This window comes from Phacochoerus africanus, chromosome 15 (assembly GCF_016906955.1).
Source record: "Phacochoerus africanus isolate WHEZ1 chromosome 15, ROS_Pafr_v1, whole genome shotgun sequence".
NCBI classification, from domain to species: domain Eukaryota; kingdom Metazoa; phylum Chordata; class Mammalia; order Artiodactyla; family Suidae; genus Phacochoerus; species Phacochoerus africanus.
Genome location: NC_062558.1, coordinates 98,951,296 through 98,975,477, shown reverse-complemented (window position 1 = coordinate 98,975,477; position 24,182 = coordinate 98,951,296). Strand labels below are relative to the sequence as shown.

The 24,182-nt window shown below is 35.2% G+C and overlaps 1 protein-coding gene across 1 annotated transcript in view; it reads left to right on the top strand.

The window, feature by feature from the left end:
• PRKG1 (protein kinase cGMP-dependent 1) overlaps positions 1–24,182 on the top strand; it is a 1,143,802-nt gene that overhangs the window by 370,156 nt on the left and 749,464 nt on the right. The window contains exon 3 of the mRNA XM_047759865.1: positions 9,575–9,688. Coding sequence (XP_047615821.1) covers positions 9,575–9,688 — 114 coding nt within the window. The remainder of the gene's footprint in view (positions 1–9,574; positions 9,689–24,182) is intronic.

Here is a 24,182-nt window from a genome sequence, read left to right as displayed (position 1 = left end):
TGGGCATGTATCCAGAGAAAGCATTCATTGAAAAAGATGCAGGTACCCCTATGTTCATTGCAGCACTACTCACAATAGCTAAGACAGGGAAACAACCTAAAAGTCCATTGACAGATGAATGGATTAAGAAGTTGTGGTACAGATACACAATGGAATACTACTTGGCCATAAAAAAGAACAAAATAATGCCATTTGCAGCAACATGGATGGAACTAGAGACTTTCATACTAAATGAAGTGAGTCAGAAGGAGAAAGACAAATACCATATGATATCACATCTGGAATCATGTATATGGCACACATGAACCTATCTACAGAAAAGAAACAAACCCATGGACATGGAGAACAGATTTTTAGTTTCTTATAATTATATAATTTACATTGTTACTCTAAAATCTCCTGCTTTCCAACTCCCCGTTATCACTCATTCTTCACTGCCCCTTTGTTCATTGATGTAGCCAAGCAATGGATCTTTCCTCAAAATTTTACCTTCTTCTGAGCCCTTCACAGATGAAATTAGTGTGAAGCATACTAATTTGGACAGAAACATAGGATGTTAATTTTGGCAACAACTGAGTATTGTACACTAGACATTCCTCTTACTAAAAGCCTTCTAGCCTCCTCCACAGGGGGCTTTCCTGCTGACCTCTTTCTCTGAATGCTCCACCTTCTTTCTTATCTTTTTCCCTTCATCACCTCTGCTTATTTATAACTAAATTTTATGAATCAAGACCTTGGACTCTGCCTTTCCCTCCTTAAAACCACCTATCAAATATTCTTTCTTTAAAACAAAAAACAATAATTTCCTCAAGAACTGCTTTTAATACAAACACATATGCGTGTGTGTCTTGCCATATGCATAACCTAATATCAAAATATGAAGTAAATTACTATTTTTCCAAATATGCAGGGAAGTATTTAAGGCATAGAGAGTTAAATAACTTATCCCAGCCAATCAATGGTACAGCCAGGACCTGATTTTCTCAAGTGTTCCTGGAGAAAGACTGTCATACTAATGTTAGTAGGATATTCTTACAAATCTTGCTTCAAAAATTTTCATAGTTACTTCTATTCAGGTGACATCTGCTGGAGGAAATTACTCAATAAAATACCTTTGTGGCTTTATTCAATCCTTTGTGGCAACAAGGATGACTTAAATATTGCAACCTATAGTGTTAGCCCTTTTTAGCTTGCAATTTACATCTGGTGGAGGTTTAAAAAAAAGTGGAAGTCAAAATTGTCCCTTTACATGTAGAGTATATTGTACATGTATGGACTTAGTTGATGTTTGGCACTACTTACATATTGGGCTGAATACTGCTTGGTTGTGGGAGCTGTCCTGTGTGTTATAGGATGTTTAGCAGTGTTCCTCTACCCTCTAGATGCCAGTAGAACTTCCCCAGTTATGACAACCAAAAATGTCTCCAGACATTGCCAAATATCCTCTGGGGTTAAAATTGCCCCCAAATGAGAACCACTGTATTGCATCACAAACTCTCCAAAGCTTAATATTAAAACATAACAAACACAAAAATCATATAAATGCTCACAAGTATGACAGTGATAATAATACTTGTCATTAGCCTATCTTTAAGGACCTAAAGATGTAGCCATTCATCGTTTAGGTTAACTGAAGGTGCTCATGTATCATAGAAATAATAGAACAAGAATGCATTATACATGGCTAGAAGTGAGCTTCATAAATTTGACTTAATTGAGACAATCAAATTATCTGCACAGCTTTTATTATTCAGGGAATGATTAGTCTACTTCCCTTTCCTATGGGTGCATATCTATTTTCTTGCCAATCTTCATCTTTCTTCATCCCTAGAAATTGAAATTAGTTTGCACATATTTATCTAGTGCCTTTTTTTTGCTTAAAGTTCTAGAATTCAAAATGTAATGTGTACAAATAATTATAGAATCATGATTCTAGTGAAATCCTTTCAGAAGCCTATTCATGCCATATCAATGGTTGAACCACCTACAGTAGGTTTAGTATATTCTTACTCCTTAAGTATCTCCAAAGACAGAAGTGCTGTAATATAAGTTGCTCATTCCAGACTTTCACTCTGATAGTTCAGATGACTTCTCCTATATCCAAATTACTAAAATTTCAATCTGTTTCCTCATGTATGTTTCCTTGTGGATATGTGTGTATAATGCTATAAGACCTTAGAGTCAGATATCAAAAAAAAAAGTGAAGTTCAAATATACCGATGTCCACGTTAGCCTGTCTCTCTCTTTCTTTCTTTCCTTCCTTCTTTCTTTTTTTTTTTTATATGTGAGTTTTTTTGTCCTGGATACCTTACTTATGTTTTTGATTCTTTCATTATAAGGTATAAAGGTAATGATTTTATTTTTATTCAATATGTATTATAATCTATTGTAATTTAGTGTATGAAAAATTTGGTGAAAGGTATTTATAGCACTCAAGACCAGAAGGGAAATTAGATTTGCCTAATTGAAAGGAGAAGAAACTAAGGTTTTCACTCATGTAGCTTCAACTTCAACTAGCCTCTTACACCTCAGATTCTGTTTCCTTCTGTTTGGATGACTAGTACATTTGTGCTTCTAGTAAGAACTATTACTACGATGATATCAAAGAAATTACTTCTCTGAGTGGGAAGATTGGTCCCATCCACAATATTATAAGAACCTGATGTTTAAAGAAACTGTGATAACACAAGTAGCTTAGGGAAGGAAAAAACTGCTATCTAAATTTCTCTCTCTCTCTCTTTCCAATGAGAAACTGGTAAACCAAAATAAAACCATAGCAAACTTAGGGAAGAAATATGTAATACTGAATATTAAAACAGGGAGACTATGCTGTACAGTAGGAAAAAAAATAATGTATTGGGGAAATGAAAAAAAAAAACAGGGTGATTTTCACAGGCTTTTGCTCAATGGCCAAAAAATGATTTTTAGTCAAAGTTAACACCTCTTCTAAGGAGCAGGAGTTTAGATCCAGAGAGACCACATCATTTTGGACTTGAAAGCACACTTCAATGGAAAACTGATAAAATGCTGATACACTCTCCTTTTCTAATTCAAGAACAAATTTTCATCTCATAGTGAGAACATCTTTTTTCCTTCTTATACTGGCTAAAAGAAGACATATATGAAAACAAACAAGGACGAGTCTAAAAATACAGTCTGTCTTGGACAACTAGGTAATTTTTCCCTTTAGTTAGCCCATAACAGCCTTATTAGTTTCTACTTTCTTCCCCAGATGACAGTACCCTCAATATCGAATGACCCTACAAGGCAAGTTCAATATAATAGTATCTTTAATCCATTGAGAAAGCACAAAGTCCTAAAAATTCTCATCACAAGGGAAAACACTTTTTGTATTTGTATGAAATGAACTTACTGTGGTAATCTTTTATCAATATATGTAAGTTATTATGCTGTAGACCTTAAACTTATATGTGATGTTCTATAGCAGTTATATTTCCATAAAGCTGAAAAAGAGAAAAAAGCAGATCAATGTGACTAAATCTCCTAGAAGAAATATACCGTGTTGGATACAGCACAGCTCAACTGCCACAAAGTTGAATGTTCCTACTGAATCCAGCAGCTATAGATCCCCTCATGAGAGCATACATAATGTAAAAGCTATAGTCTCAAACCTACAAGATCATGAAAGCTTTCAAGAACAAAGGAGATGGAAGGTCTTGTCTAGATGGGACCTTTGAAAAAACACCTGACTCCTTTTATTGACTCATCAAGTTGTCCTGAAAGTTCCAGCCAAGATTACTGGGATTAAACACAGAATGTTCATGATTAGTTATTGCCAGCCATTCTATTATAGCCTGCCATTAATAAGTGTCTAAACTGATTTTCCTGATCATGAAAGTTCTCAGGGCACAAAACCACAGATTGGTGAAAAACCCATAAAGATAAAGCTAGGCAATTTTGGTTCTTGCAAATTCAGTGTCTTCTTTTATTTATAGGGTCTACTGATCCTTATAAAATATAGATAAAAGTATAGATGCTTTATAATGGATCTCTTAATGCTTAACATCTCCCAAAAGTGGTATAAATTGTGGTGCCAGAAAGCAAGAGGTAGGTTGATTGTTGCCCCAAGTGGCAAAATTTAGGGCTTATGACTCAGCCCATGGCAGATCATAAATGAATGGGCATATGGTACCTGAAGTAGAATAAAAAAATACACTCAAGTTACTGTGATAAAGCTTTCAATTACTCATTGCTAATAGCAGGAGTGATCACAAGATCCAAACAAAACTATAAATAACCCTTAAACTTTATTTTAGCAAACTATTCCAACATCTCACACAATTTTAAAAGTTTAGTAAAATTCAAATAAAAACTATTTGAACATTTCTTTACTTTTCTCTCCTGGTCAAGCTAGTGCATAGTAAATACACACACACACACACACCAATATAGTATTACATTTTTAAAAAAAAAAGCGAAAATGAATAGAAAGAGGGAGTTCTCTTGTGGCACAGTGGATTAAGGATCCAGTCTTATCACTGCAGCAGCTTAGGTTGCTGCTGTGGCACAGGTTCAGTCCCTGGCCCAGGAACTTCCACATGTCATGGACATTGCAAAAAAAATAAATAAATAAAAATAAAAAGAGCAGAAATGGAAGATATAGATTAACCACATTTTGGATTGTCAGTAGTTTCTTAAGTAACAAATCTAATATCCTGGAAAAAGTCATTTGGAAAATGTCTTTCTGCTTTTCTTTTCTTCTTCTTTTTTTTTTTTTTTTCCATCTGCTTGGGGCCACACCACAGTGTATATAAGTTCCCAGGCTAGAGGTTGAATCGGAGCTGCAGATGCCAGCCTATGCCACAGCCACAGAAATGCCAGATCCAAGCAGCGTCTGTGACCTACACCACATCTCATGGAAACCCCTGATCCTTAACCTACTGAGTGAGGCCAGGGATTGAATCTGGGTCCTTATGGGTACTGGTCATGTTTGTTACCACTGAGCCACAATGGGAACCCCTCTCCTTTTTTTTTTTTTTTTAAATCTTTGATTCGAAATCTACCCTTTGAAAATGAAACTAAATTGAAATATTAAAATGGTTATGAACAAATGCTAATGATTCTTTTTTATTACTTTGAATAGAAATTACAGTAATTTGCTGACCTGAGGTAAATTTACGAAAATGTTAATAGCAAATTATTATTATATAAAAACCTTCACACTGGGCTGTTTCCACACTGGTGTAAGCCTCTGCAAAAGTATTCTGCTGTATATTCAGCCTACTTGGTTTTTCCCTCTTTGTTTCCCCATATCCCTCTTCTCATCACCAAGATAACCACATGTAGGCCTACCTACTTTCTGTGTGCATGGAGTCAATTTAAAATAAATCTTGTCTTTAGCCACAGAGAGAAAAAGAAAGGAGTATATATGAGGGGAATGGCTTCAAGGTGAATCTAATACTTTAAAGGGAGTTGATTAGGTGAGGAGAGGGGCCGCTGGGTATATGCAATAAACTTTTGACTGTCTTAGTATTAGTTTTCTTAAGTGGACTACATAGTCCATACTTGGAAATCCTTTGTAAATGTGTAATCACTTCTAATTTTGCTTTAAGGCTGGTGTGTGGCTTAGTGAATGAACTTAACCAAATTCACATCAGTAACTCATCTTATTGGGCTCTTGGAAATTAGAGTATTTTCTAAATGTCTCCTTGAGAAGCCTCATTAATGCCTTGTTTGCACTTATCTTTCTTTTTAGTACCCAGTTGATCTTGTTTCCCAAAATTACTCACTCCCCAGCCACATACCAGGTGTGAAGGATAAGCAATGAAATTATGATTCAGGGTAACATTGACAATTGTACCCTTTTTTGTAATTGTTTTTGTAATATAACTACCTTTTTTCTGTTTACCATCCAGATCTATTTAGTTCAAAAAATAGTGTCTGGGGACCTTTCTTATCTATTGTATGAGATCAGATCCCTTATTTCCTTGGCTATTGTGAATATATTGAACCTGAAAAAGATGTTTTACATCCAGATTTCTATTTCTTGACTATAGGCTGTTTCAGCAAGTCTTTTTAAAAAAAAAATTTGCTATTCTAACTAATATGGAATACAATCTTCTGTTACACAAATTATTCATATATATAATCACTTATACCTATATTTTACCGTAAAATGAATTAACCTTGAGAAAATTAGACAAATATCAGATCAGGAAAATGAGTTGTAACCAGAAGTGAGTGCTTGTAGAAATTCGAAACCCCAGAGTCATATACAATTCTACCGTGATCCTTCCAGAAGCCATTTGAGAAAGGGAATTGTGATCAGTTATATGCGTTCTTAGTTCTTTTAACATAATTGAAGCTATAGCTTTAAGTCAAGAAAGTCTTATAATGCAGTGGACAATTGTTATGCTATTTGTGGAAGCTTCAACCGTAAGCTGGTAGTTGTTGAAGCAATACTGTAACAAATGTTGGCTGGACACAGCCAAGTGGGAAAGACAAAAATACTGCATTTTCTCAGGTAGACCAGTGTGAATTCATAAGATTCTATTTTAATCTTTGAGTATGGTATTGATTTAAAGCCAAAATTTCTCTCAACTACCACAGAGAGAGAATCTGAAACAAATACTTTTTCCTTATATACTGACTGAAAGGAATATATATGTTCATATACATAATCCTACATGAACCATTAACTTTGGTTTCTGTAATAGATGATGGAATATTTGGCTTCAGTATAATCTAATAAGCCCTACTAACTTTTAAATAATAAGAAATGTAATGAAAATAATACCAGTAACAGAAAAATATTGTTTACAAGCACAAAAAAAAAAAGAAAATAATGCCAGTAACAACAGCTAGTATTTACTGAGATTTGCTATATGCCAGCACTGTCCTAAGTATTTCACCTGCTTTATCTCTTTTCCTTTTATAAACTACCTGGTGAGATTGATACTTTCCTTTCATGCATTGTATTAATGAAGAAGCTGAGGCATAGAAAAATTAACACCTTGCCCGAAGACACAGGGCTAGTAAGGAACAGATAGGAGAACTAGAATTTAACTCCTGGTCTGACTTCAAATGATGTACAAATATCTTTACTATGTTGTATTTTGAGTCTGTCTTTCATTCTTGAATGGCTGATGGCATTTATAGAATAGACTTGCTATTGAGAGAAGAGAGGGTGCAAGAATGCCATGGGACGAGCAGCTGGAGCTCATGAAAGTATGAATTTCCTGGGCTGGTTTTGATATCCCTATCAAGAGAGAGTTTTCCTTCCAGCAGTCAAGAAGTAAGGCTTGGAATTTCCATTGTTGCTCAGTGGTAACAAATCCAGCTAGTATCTATGAAGACACGGGTTCAACTCCTGGCGTCATTCAGTGGGTTAAAGTTCCGTCATTGCTGTGAGGTGTAGTGTAGGTTGTAGATACAGCTCGGATCTGGCGTTGCTGTGGCTGTGGTGTAAGCTGGCAGCTATGCTCTAATTTGACCCCTAGCCTGGGAACGTCCATATGCTTCAGGTGTGGCCCTAAAAAGACAAAAAAGAAAAAAGAAAATAAGAAGAAGAAATAAGGTTAGACTTCTTACCTTCATAATAGTATTTCCAAACTCTTTGAATGTGTTGGATTTGTTCATCCTAAATAACTTCTTTACACCCAGAGGGGGAGTGTACACACAGTTCAGAAGTAGTAGATTTTGTTTGAAAGTTTATCCTTATTTCTGCAGAATTCTCTCTCCATTGATACCATTGAGATGAAATGGTTTTCAGGGTTGAACAATATCCTTTGAAGGACTGATCTTTCATCAGTGGTAACTGGATTCAATTTTTGTAAAGTTTTTTTTTTTTAATATGTTAAGATTTTTATCTCAATAGGTGTTTGAACAGCCCTGTGATTTTACAAATATTATTGCTTAAGTTAAACTAGGTGGGAGTGAATGTAAAGCTGAAACTCCAAAAAGTTAAATATTAGAGGAAACACAGAAAAAGAAATAACTATGGAGTTGATTCATGAAGGCCTGACATTTGGAAAAAGTTTGGCAGAGTGAGTTCCTTTCAGTCACTAGTTACTGCCAAGCATTAGGCTTTCCTTCTATAGACTGTGGCTAGGTAACTGGGAGGAATAATAGAAGGGTAGGATTAAGTGTAGAATAGATTGTACGGCCTTTTAATTTTCTTCCCCCATTATGTTAGGTGATGGAATTTTTAGTGTGCATAGCTATGACTTTTTTAAAAGTTGTATTTTTTTCTCACTTCATCATGAATAGCATTTCCTTACATGCAGGCCACAATGTATTCCCAGTATACCTTCTTTCCTTAACTTTTTCCTTCTTTAGCATTTCATTTTCCAAATCCTTTGTGGAACATCAATAGTCCTAACATCTCTTTCCCCTCAGCGCCTGTAGTTTGGTTTCCTTACAGTCAATATTGCAAGGCCAGGAAACAGATAAAATAACCTTGCCCAAGTCAGATAAGATGTTTAAAAATAAAAGATACTGTGAACTGCAATTAAATAGTGCCCACGGGTCAAAGTAATTTCCCTTTGCATAATAGCTGCCTCACTCAGATGAGAATTCCCATGTATGAAGTGTGCTGTGGAAAATGTACTCACTTACTCATTTTTTATTCTTTCAAATTCAAAATAACTTTAAAATTGTAATTACCAGAGTCTTCTAATACTGCATTTGGAATAATTTCACATGTTGACATTTTTGTCTCTGTCTTTTGTTGGTGTTTTCTTTCTGTCTCAAATCTTATCAGTGATTGATTTAGGAAAGGATATAGATTTCTTAACTTAAATATTTTATTGCATTTCTTTCTTTTTTTTTTTTTTTTAAGCTACCTTGGGTGATGCTCCCTTGCCTTTTTTTTTTTTTTTTTTTAAGAGCCATACCCCTCGGCATATGGAAGTTCCCAGGCTAGGGGTCCAATCGGAGCTACAGCTGCCAGCCTATGCCACAGCCACAGCCACAGCAACGCAGGATCCCAGCCTTGTCTGTGACCTACACCACAGTTTACAGCAATGCCGGATCCTTAACCAACTGAGCGAGGTCAGAGATTGAACCTACGTTCTCACAGAAACGAATCAAATTCACTTCAACCAAGCTACAGCTGCCAGCCTATGCCACAGCCACAGCCACAGCAACGCAGGATCCCAGCCTTGTCTGTGACCTACACCACAGTTTACAGCAATGCCGGATCCTTAACCAACTGAGCGAGGTCAGAGATTGAACCTACGTTCTCACAGAAACAAATCAAATTCACTTCAACCAAGCCATGACCGGAACTCATTTTATTGCATTTCTTGCATTGCATCTTGTAGATGATTTTATTTTAATTGCATTTTTGAAAATGACCCTCAGAGTTCCCTTGTGATGCCACAGGTTAAGGATCAGGCATTTCAGTGGCTCTGGTTGCTGCTGTGGTGTGCATTCTATCCCTGACCTGGGAACTTCCACATGTCCTGGGTGTGGCTCTTAAAAAAAAAAAAAAAAGAGAGAGAGAGAGAGAGAAAGAGGAAAAAAAAAAGGAAAAGAAATACATCTTAGAAATGCAACAAACGAAATGAAGCATGAGACAGAATTAAAATGATGTGTTTTTCCTTCTTTTCAGATGGTAAGGTTGAAGTTACAAAGGAAGGTGTGAAGCTGTGCACGATGGGTCCAGGAAAAGTATTTGGGGAGTTGGCTATTCTTTACAACTGTACCCGGACAGCGACCGTCAAGAGTAAGGCTGTTCTTTTTTTTAAATACTTTCGCTGCTTTTTTCCTTAAACCTGCAAGCTGTTAATTAATATGCCTCTCAATTATAGTCTTTATTATTTTATTAATATATACTTTAAGTATTGCTTTTCAATACAGTTGATATTTTCCTTCTAAAGGATGATTGTTAACATTGAGTCAGATTTTATTGCTGACTTATGGAAAGTATCCTTTAACCCAGAGCTCATCATTAGGATTTACAAAATAATATAACTATAGATTATAATTAAACAAGAGCAAGATTTTTCATTTTTTTGCCTTGAAAGCTTCAGAATCATATTTAAGCAAATTTTACGTCTCTCTCTAATTTGGGTTGCATTCCCCACATAAATTTCACTTACTCATTTGAAGGTTTAGAAAAATTAAGAGGAGAAATATCCTTCATCTCATTCAAACACTGAGTAAGATATAGTCTGAATTCTAAAACTGAGTCTGAGTATATTCTTGTCCTCAGCTGCTCATCAAGTTGTATATTATAGCATTTTTTCTTTTCTACTGATTGAGCTTATTTTAAATCGGGGCAATAAAGCAGCTTGTTTCCCTAATTTTACATGTATGTGTATATATGATTTCTCTAGCAATTTTTATTGCTTGGTAGCAGCAGCTGCAACAGTTAGAGAGAGAAAAAAATGTTTTAAATATGCCTTCTTTCTGACTACAGGGTGTAATGAGTATGTAATAAACAGAGCTGAATGCAAAAGCAAGCAATGGAAGATCCATTGTATTCTCATGCAGACATGTATAGTTCATGTCTGAAAAGTTCTTCTCAAAGAACTTTGACATGTTAGCCTGTGGATGATTGCAATCACAAGTTACCTTGATTAGGTTGTGACGTTAAAACAATTCTGTTGGCAAAATGGCAGTTCAGTTGTTACTGCCCATTAGTTTTATCTGGATATCACTAGTATTTTATATATTGCTTTTTTTTTCTCTCTCTCTCTCTCCCTCAGAAGTATGGCTTACAATTGACAATATGAAATTGAAACTTGGGTTGTAAAGAGCTCAATAATGCATGGCCAGCTAGAGTCCCAGAAATTCTTACAGGTCTTGTTAGTAAATCACCTTTTGTATTGATTGAAATCACTAACATCAGTTGTACCTAGGGTTCTTATGAGTCCTCCTTGACATTTGATTCTTGACTGTTGAAAACATAGATCTCTTCTGATTAATAGGCACTGCTGTGTTTTTATTTCATGTGATCATTTAATTATATGACTCAAATAATGAAGCCTGATGAGCCATAGAAGATTCTGCTAGAACTTTAACTCACTTAAAAAGTATCTTATCTAGAAAAAAAAAGAATGGTCATGACTACATTAAAGTGAATAGAATTTACTATCATGCTTCATTTTCATGAGAAATATATTCCTTTTAGGGCAAAAAAGGGGGGGAGCACAAAGTAGCACATTTGGATTAAAACAGATTTTCTCTGAATTGTGAATAATTTTTAAAGCTTTAAAATATTTAAATTTTAAAAAATATTTCAGCCTTGTATACTGCTTATTTAATCTAATTGGAACTACAAATTTTTCAAAGGCCAACAATTGGGAGTCACATGGTGCTTAATGTTTTGAAACACTGAATTGTTATTAAAGACATTCTTTAAATAAATTGCATAGAATATTTAAACGGATTTTATAGCAAAGGATTTTTTGTAAGATTATTGCTTGGCTTCATAAACTTCAATTTTCTTGTTAGATTCCTATAAAATTCTGTTCATCTGCACTGGCCTCTGTGGTAGTCATGCTTGGTAAATTTAAATAGACACTGTGCATCTGATTCTGTAAGAAGGAACTGGGTGTTGAATGCAAATTGTAATCCTTAACTGTTTGAGGGTCAGAATATCCATCGTTAAGGGAAATGAATGATGGAACATGTTCTTTAACACAGACTCAGATGTCTCGTGCGTGTGTGCATGTGTATGCGTGCGTGTGCATGTGTGTGTTCATAGTGCCCACTTAAGATGTGGATTTTGTAGTGAGAAAAGAGTCTCTGGTGGATAGTGTGCAAATACATCTCTGCATTTATAGGTGCAGAGATTTTGTGCATAGGTAAGGAATGATAGCTATTTACTTCTGAATGTCGCTAAAGAACTGTAAGGTGTGACTAATGATTGTTTGTTGTCAGGACCTTGGTGCTGTCTTCTATACTATCCAGGGAGATTTTACTTATAGTTGTAGTTTCTAAATACTCTTTTAAAATGTTTGTTTAAATTTTACTCTCAGGCTGATCACTTTATAATTCTGATGAGATTCCATTGTGGATGTTAGTTTTATCAAATGACTACCTTCAATGCTTTCTCTTTACACATGGGTATCTAAAACTGAGGATACTGCACTTTCTACTCAATAGCTTGTCTCTCTCAGCCTTTTCCTTTCTCTCTTACCCGGCTTATGACTCCTTTTTCTGCAACATTACCCACTATTTTTCATGATTGAAAATGTTGAAATGTTTTCTTTCTCCCTAGATCAGTCTGAAAGCTGCCTAGTATTTTAATGCATTTTTAATTGCATAGTCATAGCTAAATCCTAGGTGACAATTCAAGAGCCCCTCAATGTATGTGAGTCATTTCTTGTTCACAAGAATACTTGTTAAAATTGTATCAGGCCATGAATAGATACATCATAGGGACTTGCTCTGCTAACAGATGTGATCCTAACACACCTGTGGGTTGTCCTTATTTTTATTTAGGATGTCAAAAAAAAAGTTTGTTTGTTTTTTTTACATTGAGGTATAATTTGACACATACCATTGTATTAGTTTCAGAAGTACCTGATTCAATATTTGAATTTATTGTAAAGTGATTGCCACAATTAATTATATCCATCACCATACATAGTTAAAAAATTTCTGTGATTAGAAATTTTAAGATCTACTTTATTGGCAAATTTTAAATCTACAACATAGTATTATTAACTCTAGTTACATCCCCAGGACTTATTTATAAATGGAAGTTTGTTCTGTTTGACACCCTTTACTCATTCTACCCAACCATTTCTGCTCCCCACCCCACCACTGACAACCACCAATCTGTGTTTTAGAGCTTGAACTCATTTTTTTTTAATTTACATATAAGTGAGATCATAGTTGTTTATCTTTCTCTGTCTAACTTATTTCACTTAGCATAATGCCCTTAATGTCCATCCACGGACATGTTACAAATGGCAAGATTACCTTCTTTTTTATATCCAAGTAATATTCCACTGGGTATATACATACCATATTTTCATTACCTATTCATCCATTAATAGATGATAGGTTGTTTCCATATATCAGTTATTATATATATATCGGTTATAATATATAATGTGGCAATTAACATGTGCTGCCTGTATCTTTTAGAGTTAGTGTTTTTGTTTTCTTTAAATAGATATCCAGAAGTAGTTGCTGAATCATAGGGTAATTCTATTCTTAATTTTTTGAGGAACCTCCATACTATTCTCTATAGTGGCTGCCTAATTTGTGTTCCCACCAACAGTGAATGAGGGTTTTCTTTTCTCTACATCTTCACCAAAACTTGTTATTTCTTATCTGTTTGATAATTATCATTCTAAAAGGTGAGAGGTGATATCTCATTGTGGTTTTGATTTGCAGTTCCCTGATGATTAATGATGTTGGACATCTTTTCATGTGCATGTTGGCCATCTGTATGTCTTCTTTGGGAAAATGTCTATCTTAATCTTTTGCCCATGTTTTAATCAAATTGTCTATTTATTTATTTATTTTACTATTGAGTTGTATGAATTCTTTGTAACTTTTGGATATCAATCCCTATCAGATATATGATTTGCAAATAGATTTGCAAATATTTTCTCCTATTCTGAAGGTGGCCTTTTCATTTTGTTGGCTTTCTTTGCTGTGCAGAAAGTTTAGTTGAGTTTCTTTGCTGTGTTGCCCCACTGCTTCATTTTCACTTCTGGTCCCTTTGTTTCCAGTATCAAATCTAAAAAGTCATCTTTGATACTAATTTCAAGACATTTATCATTTATGTTTTCGTCTAAGAGTTTTATGGTTTAAGGTCTTACCTTAATGTCTTTAAATAGAAAGTTTTTTTTAATTAAAGCTATAGATCAACATATATTATAAGTGATAATTATGAGCTTTTTCATAGTGATCCACCTGAAAGAAGAACTATCATAATTTTAAGTATGATCTTTGTTTTTCTTTTGGGAAATATCAACTGGGGCTCTTCTTCTGAAAATAAATAAATGTTTACCATTGGTTATTATTGTAGCACCAGGAAGAAGATCTCAGACAGCACTAAGAAGATCCTTTTTCTTTTTTAAAGAACAAAAATCATAGTGATATGGGCAAAAAAAAAATCCATGTTATGTTATAGAAGATATACACTCATTGTCTACTTTTATCTTATAAAACAATATTATTGATTTTTCCTTGAAAAATGAGGATTTTATATGTATGTGTGTGTATATATACATATATACATATATATACATATATATACACACACATATATACATATATATCCACACACATATATACATATATATCCACGTATATATAATTAACATTATATTGGAAACAAACCTAACAAATGATTTGAGGTTATTCATGCTTAAATAGGCTCAAGTTTTCTTTATTAACTATGATATGAAAATTGTCCCTTTGATTTTGTCTTTCTAGTTACCAACATTTCAGATGCCATGGGGAGAAAAAAAAATCAGGTGATATATTTGATTTCCATAATACCAAATAATTAATGTCTCCAATGTTCTTTGAATTTCACATTTTTATCAAATATTCTGGAATTGTATAAACAAAGGAGAGTTTTACCATCCATTTTTAAACCACATAAGGGATAGGAATTTCTAATACTTCCATTTAATACCCCTTATTTACTCAATCTCCATACCTGGAAGCATATCATTATCATGTTTTTCTCAAGTGTCATTCCTATTTGTGATTTCATTTTCCCTGCCCTCACAGCTAAAACAACAGCAATTTGCACTCACCGTGGGCCCTTAACTTATATCTGTGCCCAAGGTTCTCAGAAGTCACAAAAATGGAAAAGTTGAAGTAACTGGAAACCTACAAATAAGATGGAAAAGGCACTTGTTTTACAATGAATGATTAAGCAGCACATACTCTGTGAATTTGCAAGAACATGTCTTGGTTAACCTGTATTTCCCATTGCTAGTTTTCACAACTACACAGGGATTTTTTTTGTTTTTGTTTTGTTTTTTTTTTTGAGATTTGACTCGCATGCTCTTTGCTCCAGCTTTAGCTGTACTTGAATTGTTATTTTTGCCTGAAGATACTAAAATTAAGCCTGTTCCTCTTTGAGCGTGCAGTTCCCTTCGCCCCAAACCTTAGGCAATATATTATTCAAACAGTCTCATTCAAACAGACTCTAATAAAAATCCAGGACTAAAAGCTCTCTCTTGGTAGGAAAATATCTTGATATCAGATTAAGCTGATGACCATAGAAAAGTTATCTGCAAAGTATGTCTATGGTCGGTATGGTAGCTCTTTTATGAGCTGCCTTTGGGAAAAATATCTGAGTAATTTTTCTCCTTAGGTTATTTATAGGTGGTATTTAAAAATTCCTCAGTACTAAAGTACTTCAGTACTACACAAAAGAGCCTAAACATCCTACAAGAAATCTGACAAATTGATGATTTAAATAACATCTGTTTTAGTTTGAATAACTTTCAACTTTCCACACTTGAGCTTCCCTAAGATATTTGTATAGAGGGAAGCTGACTAATTAAGATATTTCACTGTGTCAAAGACTTTTTAAGAACAAAGTTAAAAGGTTTGGATTTTTGTGTTTATTTTTGTTTTTAAAATAAATATGACTCTCCAGTGAGATGGCTTATATATTTCCTTGCAGCTCTGTTTCAAACACTACATTATTCACCCTGACTCAGAAAAATCTGCCAACTGTAAAAAAAAGCTAAAAAAAAAGTGAATGGGGAAAAAACGAGATTTAACTAAACATTCTTGCTCAAATACCTCTCTGCATTATAAATCTAATACCTATAATTATAAAGTCAATATCAGTGCTTTTTATTGGTAAAGGAGCAAAAGAAATGAGGGCCAGTTTTATTGTTAATGAAAAGGAATCCTAGATGAAGCTCTTGGAGTGGCTGTGAACCTTGTAAATTTCTTTAAATGACTAAATTAAGAAGTAGGCCACTGGATACTTTTTAGGAAATGCCATTATAGAGTTCTATAAAGCATTATATTTATGATAAAGATTTTTGCATGTCAAAATAAAGCAACAAACAAATGACATGGATACAGTTATTACCTGGGTTTTTAGCGAATGGGAACCACGTACTGTCATGCTCCCTGGGCGGCATTGCGAAAGCAGAGGAGGTTAACAATGTTAATGAGACACTCTGTTCTTCCTTTGAGAGGCAAAATAAAGATGCATGTTTTGCTTTCTCCTGGTCCAGTGCATGCTTTATACCAAGAATCTTGAAAAAAAACATAAGATAAATTTAGATGATAGGGACTAGAAATATGACTCTGCTAACAGAAAGAATAGCCCAGTAACTTCCCAGGAACTGTTATCATCCTGGAAGATGAAGCAAACCATGTTTTAGGACATTATCTTTTAGAAGTAGGTGCCCTTATTTAGTGACTTAATTAGATAATGCTCTTCTTCACAAAATTTTCTATAGCATTTGTCTATTAAATAATGCTGTAAGAGTTCTCCTGTGGTGCAGCAGGTTAAGGATCCAGCGTTGTCACTGTGGTGGCTCAGGTCACTGCTGTGGTATGGGTTTGATCCTTGATCAAGGAACTTCCACATGCCACAGGCGTGACTCCAAAAAAAGAAAAAAGAAAAAAAATACTGTAAAATTAGTAACAGAAACCCAATAATGTAATCCCTGGCAATATGACAGACTAGCATGAACAAATGGACCTTCAGAAGCTATTCTTTGCATTAGTGGATAAAAATGAATTTCAAAGAAAACGTTTATTACATCGCATTTTTTTTTCTTTCAAAGGCTGAAGTTCTTTTTTTATTTCTTCTTGATGGCAAATATTACAGTCAGAACTGACATGATTTATATTTATCCATCTCCGGAAAAGATCCAAGTCTAGTATCAACTAGGCCTAACAGGCATATGTTAGCAGTGCTTCTTGAGGAAAAAAACAAAACCCTCTCATAGTCAAAGGAAGGCAATACTACTTAATTCTTTCTTAAGGTTAGATAAACTGCTGTCTTCCTCCTTTAATTATCCAGTCATAGAATACCTTGAGTGTTCCATATATCTAGAGAATAGTCAGGCTCTAACTGATGGGGTATTATTTTTTAAGAATCATGGGTAATTTAATAGTGAGTCTAAACAATGGTCAAGGAAGATTGATTTATTCAGCAGTTTCTTTAACCCTGAAAATTAGTAATTTTCCCACAAAGACCTGAGGCATAAAAAGTTCCCAAACAATGCAAAGCTAGTGTCAGTTTTAGATGTATTAAATCTTCATTCATTAAGTCAATAATTTGCTGAGGGAATTTTCGAATTTACCCAGCTGATTGAAAGAATAGAAAGCAAAATACTAGGATGAGTCAATATTGTATATTCTACAACTATTTTTTAAAAACTTTCCTTCATTTGTGATAGATTCCAAATGAATGCTCAACAGTAAGAATGCGTAATGAGAGCAGTTAACATTTGAAGGCTATGAATGATGGACTAGGCTCAGAGCTTTGGGGATGGGTGGTGATAGCCCCATTTTATTACTGAAGCAACTGAGACCCAGAGCTAGTTTAGAGTGAAGGCCAGGAGTTTGTTACCACTTTGCTATTCTGGGGTTATCACAGACTTTTAAATTTTGTTTGCAATTATTCATGTTGGTTTTAAGCACAAGAGCATCTGTAGGATTACTTCTATTGGCCTAAGGACTCTTGTTTTCACACACACACAAAGTTACCAGCAATTACAATTCAAAAGTTACAATTGTTTTGTTTTTTACTTTTGAATTGTGACACATGGACTCACATTAAGTACATCTATTTCAAAAGGATGAATTGTGCAACATAATGAAGAAAAGCCTTAGAGACACATAAAAAGCAATCAAAATCAATTGCAAGACCTGGATTTTGCAATGCACTGAAACACTTATGAGCAATAAAATTTTGTGGTTCAATATTTGAGCTAGCACCAAGTAGCTATATATTTCTCCCATAAATTTATTAGTCAATGGGTTTCTTTAAAGTAGGGTTATACATAAACATCATTTTAAAAACATTAAAAATAATAAAAAGGAAAAAAATTATTTTTTGTACATAACAAATATACTAAAGATAAGGGAAAAAACTGAGTCATGACAAGAGTGCTTGCCTTTGTTTTTTTCTTGAATTTCCCCTGACTAGAGGAAACATAATCTCAGTAATCCCTTGGTGAGTCTGTGAAGCCCACTTTTCATATGGGATGTCCTTTAACGAATGGATACATTTCTAAGTATTCATGACAGCATGCTTTATAATTTTCAACCTGTCATCCCTACATTCTTTAATGTGCTCCTCAAAATATCCAAAATAATAGGTGACAGAGGTTGTCCCTAGGATTTTCCAAGTGAGAAAATGGAGGCCAAGATCACGGAGTCCATTAATGCTAGTTCATTTACAAACTCTCTCAGAAATTTAGGTAGCACTCTTTGAAGCACTTTGCTATAGGCAACACTTCTTCCTTCCTCCCAAGTGTGTAGACTCCTGAGTCAGGTCTGCAATTTGCCTACTACCCACACCTAAAGTGTGGACTTTCGAGTAGGGAACTTCAGATGTTTACTGCCATGTTTATCAAAGTGGTCCCTCCAAGTGGCAGCCATCAGCATCGCTTAGATACTTGCAAAATCTCTGGCATCCTCTATCTATTCATTCATAAATTTTTTGAGTGGGTCGCAGTAATCTGTGTAAAACAAGCGCTTTGGGTGATTCCTATGCATCTAAAGTTTGAGGACCACTGATCCAGACCCTATAGATACTTAACTTTTATTAACCTAAACATAGCACACTCTCCAATGCATTGATTTTTTTATATGGAGATCTTTAAAAGAAAATTACAAACACTGCAATAGGTAGTTAGGCTTATTTTTGGTGCGGTTGTAGCTTTCTTCCTTTTTTATTTTTTCTTTTCTTCTTGCTGTTGAAATATACATATATATATATATATATATATATATATATATATATATATTTAGTGAAATACAGCATGTCACTAAATGTTGGAAGAGGACCAGCCTTGTGCAGATTATTAACATATTCTTTTGAAGAATAGTGAGAAGTAAAATTAAAAGAAGAACAGGTTGAGAGGGAAGGAAAAAATTAAAAAATCATGGGCTGCTGGGCCATGTTGTTAACAAAAATAACTTTTAGAGTTATTGAATCTGATGGCTAATATGTTGGTAGGAAAACAGAACAAAGAAAAGTTTCATTTGATTTTTGTTGTTCTTTTTCATGATCATGAGTGTAGTTTGAATCAGGTGAAAATCAAATGTGGATGGATGTTTTTAAGAGAACCTCTTTAGTTGGTGAGCTTGCATAAGGGGAACATTCTTTGTCTTTTTTTTTTTTTTTTGCCTTTTCTAGGGCCACTCCAGCGGCATATGGAGGTTCCCAGGCTAGGGGTTGAATCGGAGCCATAGCCTCCGGCCTACGCCAGAGCCACAGCAACTCGGGATCCGAGCCACGTCTGCAACCTACACCACAGCTCTCGGCAACGCTGGATCCTTAACCCACCGAGCAAGGCCAAGGATCAAACCTGCAACCTCATGATTCCCAGTCAGATTCGCTAACCACTGAGCCACGACGGGAACTCCAAGGGGAACATTGTTTATGAGTTAAATCCAATCCATTGCACCGATAGTAGAAAAGGTCCCTTATAATTGGTGTAGCTTGTCATTGATTTAATTCATAGCGATGGTCCAGGTGGTCCTAGATGGACTCCATATCTCTTAGTGTCTGATAATTAGAAAATAAAAAGACAACCATGTATCACAGTCATTGAGAAAGAATGGAAAATTCCTTGGAATTGAGACATGTAGAGATCTAAGGCCTGGAGTATTGAAGGATATAGGTAAGCATGTGAGGCAGCTAGTTTTGGCAGAGTGTCAAGAACTGACTTTTCACTGCAAATGTGGCAATAGGTCCTACGGGGTCAGTCTCACTTCTCAGAATGGTGGGGCAGAAAGGCTCAAGACATGATATGAGCTCAGGAAGTGAACCATGTCTTCTGCAGCTAGTGTCCTTTACCACTTGCCTTCTCTAAAGGACAGTCTGCCTTACCTTATACCCTCATAACGCCTCCCATTTCTAATAAAGCAACCTTTTATTGACTTGAAAACATTGTTGTCTATAGTTTTTAAAGTGAGATCAAACAATATTGTTAAAACTATCTTCATAACTGAAACAAAATCTCACGGAGTGCATTTATTTATGAAATTTATAAGAATAACCCTTTCTGGCTACAGAGCAGCCTCTGGGAGCCCCATCTACTGGCCCTGCATCCCCTTAACTCTTCATTCCTTCTCATGCCTCCTCCTGAATTAAATATTTCTATGGCATTTTTAAGCTCAGGTCAGGTGATACAATTTGAAAACCACAGCTCTGACTGAGTCCGAGTTGACTTTGATAATTCTTTATCATGTCCTTACGCATGGCTATCTGCAGTATCTCTAACCTTCACAGTGGTCTTGTGGCTCAGAGATGAGGAACACCATTGCACAGGCGAGGCATTTGAGCTTTAGAGGGCTTAAGAAACACCCTTAAGATTATACATCTTCATTGCTAAACAACACCTCTCTTCTTGACAGTCCTCAGTTAGACGCTGAATGCATGACATCATCTCAGACTTTGTCTCTGGCAGTTAATAGATGAAGACACAACCTCACATCTGTATTATCATTCTTAGGGGATTTCTTAGATTCTTACCAAATCTCATGTGGCACTGCTAAACACTTGGAGAACTAGTACGATATTTATAATCTAGTTAGAGAGCCAGGATACAGAGAGAAAGATTATAAGGAATTCTTGGCAAACAAGAGACTTAGAGGAATTTTGAGAGAGAGAGCAATCACTATGGACTGGCATGGCAGGCTTTGTGGGGGAGACAGAAATTGACCTGTGCCAAGATTACAGAGGAGAGGTCAGTGGAGAGGATCTGTAATCATACTGCCTCGATTAATATTCTCTACCACGTACTAGTTATGTGCCTTTATGAAAATAATCTAATATTCTTGGACCTCAGTCCTTTTATCTTTAAAATGGTAAGGACCAGAGTTGCTGTTGTGGCTCAGAGGTAACCAACCCAACTAGGACCCATGAGGTTGCGGGTTCATCCCTGGCCTCCCTAAGTGGGTTAAGGATCTGGCATTGCCGTGAGCTGTGGTGTAGGTGGCAGACTCAGCTTGGATCTGGAATTGCTGTGTCTGTGGCATAGGCCGGCAGCCGCACTCCAATTTGGCTCCCAGCCTAGGAACTTCTGTATGCTGTATGTATGGCCCTAAAAAATCAAAAATGAAGTAAGATAAATAAAACAGTGAGAGCATATCTTAAGAATGAGGCAAAGAGTAGATAGGGGATGCCTGTGAAAGGCTTAGTGTGGAAACTAGCATGAGATGCATCCAGGAAACAACTGGTGTTTTGTTACAATTATTATCACAACCAAAACTATAAAAGCATGAAAGGAATCTGTAGGTAGATGGGACCTCCATCATTTTCCAAACTTGAGAAGGACTGTAGAGGAACCCAGCGCACAGTTTGAAATCCATCAGTTGAGAAACGTAAGAAAAGGAAGGAATCCTGTTTCAGAGGCTGTGGTCCCTGAGATGCTGTTCGGTTCACCACAGTCATTACCCAGTAAAGTTGGTTCAGATGTGTATTTGGAATGAGCTAGTACAAGAAATACTAACATCAAAACCAAACTACAGGTAAGGATGTCTGGAGAGAGTGATTAAATTACACAAGCTGGGCATTCCAATGCAAATACATCTGCTTGGAGGCATGATTTTGGACTGTGAGAAAGTAAAGAGAATTTGTCTATTGTCTCAAGTCCTATTGTCATCACTTCCTTCCTGGGCAGAATTCCTGGGACATCCATGTTTTGTTTATGTTTGTGGGATGTTTGAACAGCCCTGAGTATGCACCTAGTACCTCAAACGCCTTGGAAAAGTTAAGATTATATGGCTATTGGTCATGCCTTCAAAAGGTCAATTACTTTAAGAATTAATATTTCAGAAAAATGGTAGGACTAATAAAAATGGAAATGGGCTCTAGATGTTTGAGGCTTTTAAAAAACAGTCAAGGAGTTCCCATCGTGGCTCAGTGGTTAACGAATCCGACTAGGAACCAGGAGGTTGCTGGTTTGATCCCTGTCCTTGCTCAGTGGGTTAGGGATCCAGTGTTGCTGTGAGCTGTGGTATAGGTTGCAGATGTGGCTTGGACCCCACATTGCTGTGGCTCTGGTGAAGGCCAGCAGCTACTGCTTCGATTAGAACCCCTAGCCTGGGAATCTCCATATGCAGTGGGAGTGGCCCTAGAAAAGGCAAAAGGACAAAAAAAAAGAAAAAAAAAAGATACTTTTAGTCTTAGATTTAAAAAGATAGAGAAAACTACTAAATGAAAGATGTAATATTTTATTTACTCATTTTCTGAATCTCCTACTTGTGCTTTCTGTTTTTCAATCAGAATGGCTTAAGCTGAGAACAACATTAAATAATTATAAAAGCAGCAGGAATATATTTCTGTATTGACTTTTTTCTAATAGCTCATTGAATTAATTTTCATTCCTTTGCCATTTTAAAAATATTTTCTGATCATAATAATAATGTAGTTAGAAAATATATATGTAAAGATTTTTTTAAAAAAATCATTTAGAACGCCACTACTCAGAAAGGCCACTTTGAACATTTTGTACTTCTTTCTTTCTTGAATGTTTGAGAGGTAAGATCACATTGCTCTGCTTTCTTACACACATGCTCAGTTCTGAACATTCATTATTTCTTTATTCTGCTGTTACTTTTAAGATTTTATTTTGGGTCAAGGTGACTGGGTTTTGTTTTCATTTTCTCTTTGAACTTTTCCCTTGTTTGGTACCATTAACATAATTGTGTCTTTTCGTCCGATCCTGGTCTTCTGATTTTTTTCTGTTCAATTTTTCTTATTAAAACATGGATTCTTTTCTGCTCTTGATGTACACATTCTCCTTGGACTATGCAACTTGATAACTGGAACTAGAATATTAATACTCTGTATTCATGTTTCATGAATACTTTGAATTAAAAGCTATTATGCATGCCCTTTGTTAACAGGGCTGATTAAATTGGAATAGCAAGTAGTGAAGAGAGAATTGGTGTCTATCTATAGATATGTTCAACACCCTATCTGGTGGTTGACTTGGCACAGCTTCAGAGCATTTTATTTGAATTTTAGGTTTTTCTCAGTGTTTGCCATGACATTCTGGCATTCTCTTTTAGGACTTACAATTTTTACTTAGTTGAGTTACTAGTGGCTTAAAATTCATGGAATAATTAGGTTAAGTTGAATTGCTTCACAGAATCATTTAAAAAAATTAAATGTTCGCAAGCTTGATTTTTTTGCAACTATGGCATTAACTGCTCAGAGCATTAGTTAGTAGATACCAGGTTTCTCTTTTAGATGAGCTATTAAGACATATAAATGTAGGAAATTTGGGTCAACAAAGTTGCACTGCTTCTCCTGTAAACTGATTCTGAATTGTTATGTTTGGGAAAATGTGTTAGCCCACATGATAAACGACCCAGGACAGTTTGCAAATTTTAAGATGAACTTCATAAATTGATACATACTCACAATACAGTTAAGCTGCCTTCTGAGATAATCTTTCTTTTCAAAAGATGTTCTTATTAAGTTTGGGGGCTTTAAAATTTCCTAATAAGATGACTGGTATAGCTGTGGATTTTGAAGTCAATTGGACAGTCACAAGGATAAGGAAAAGATAGAAGACATATTAAGGAATAGAAATATCAAAGCCAATTTTTATGGAGAAAGAGCATAGCTTTTACAAAAAGTTTCAATTGGGCTATTTGTCATGGAAGCCAAAAACTGAGTCTATCTAAATGTTGAAAAGAATTCTAAAAAGTGAGGAAAATATTCTGAACATTCTTTTCTCCAGTACTGGGTAGGTACATGAGGGATTGGAGGAAAAGAGAGGAAAACCACCTAGTATTGAGACATGTGGATACATTTACAAATAAAGAAAACCAGTCAAGAGGATAATGTGAGAAAAAGAATGTAGGTATATATATATAGTATGACTGGGTCACTTTGCTGCACAGTAGAAATTGACAGAACACTGTAAAGCAACTATAATGTAAAAAAATAAAAATCATAAAAAAAAACCAATCAAGATAAGAAACACGCAATAACATTAAATTAACATGATTTCTAATGTATTTGACATTTAGTAAGGTTCATACAGAGTAGAATTAATCTACTTCTTGAAAAA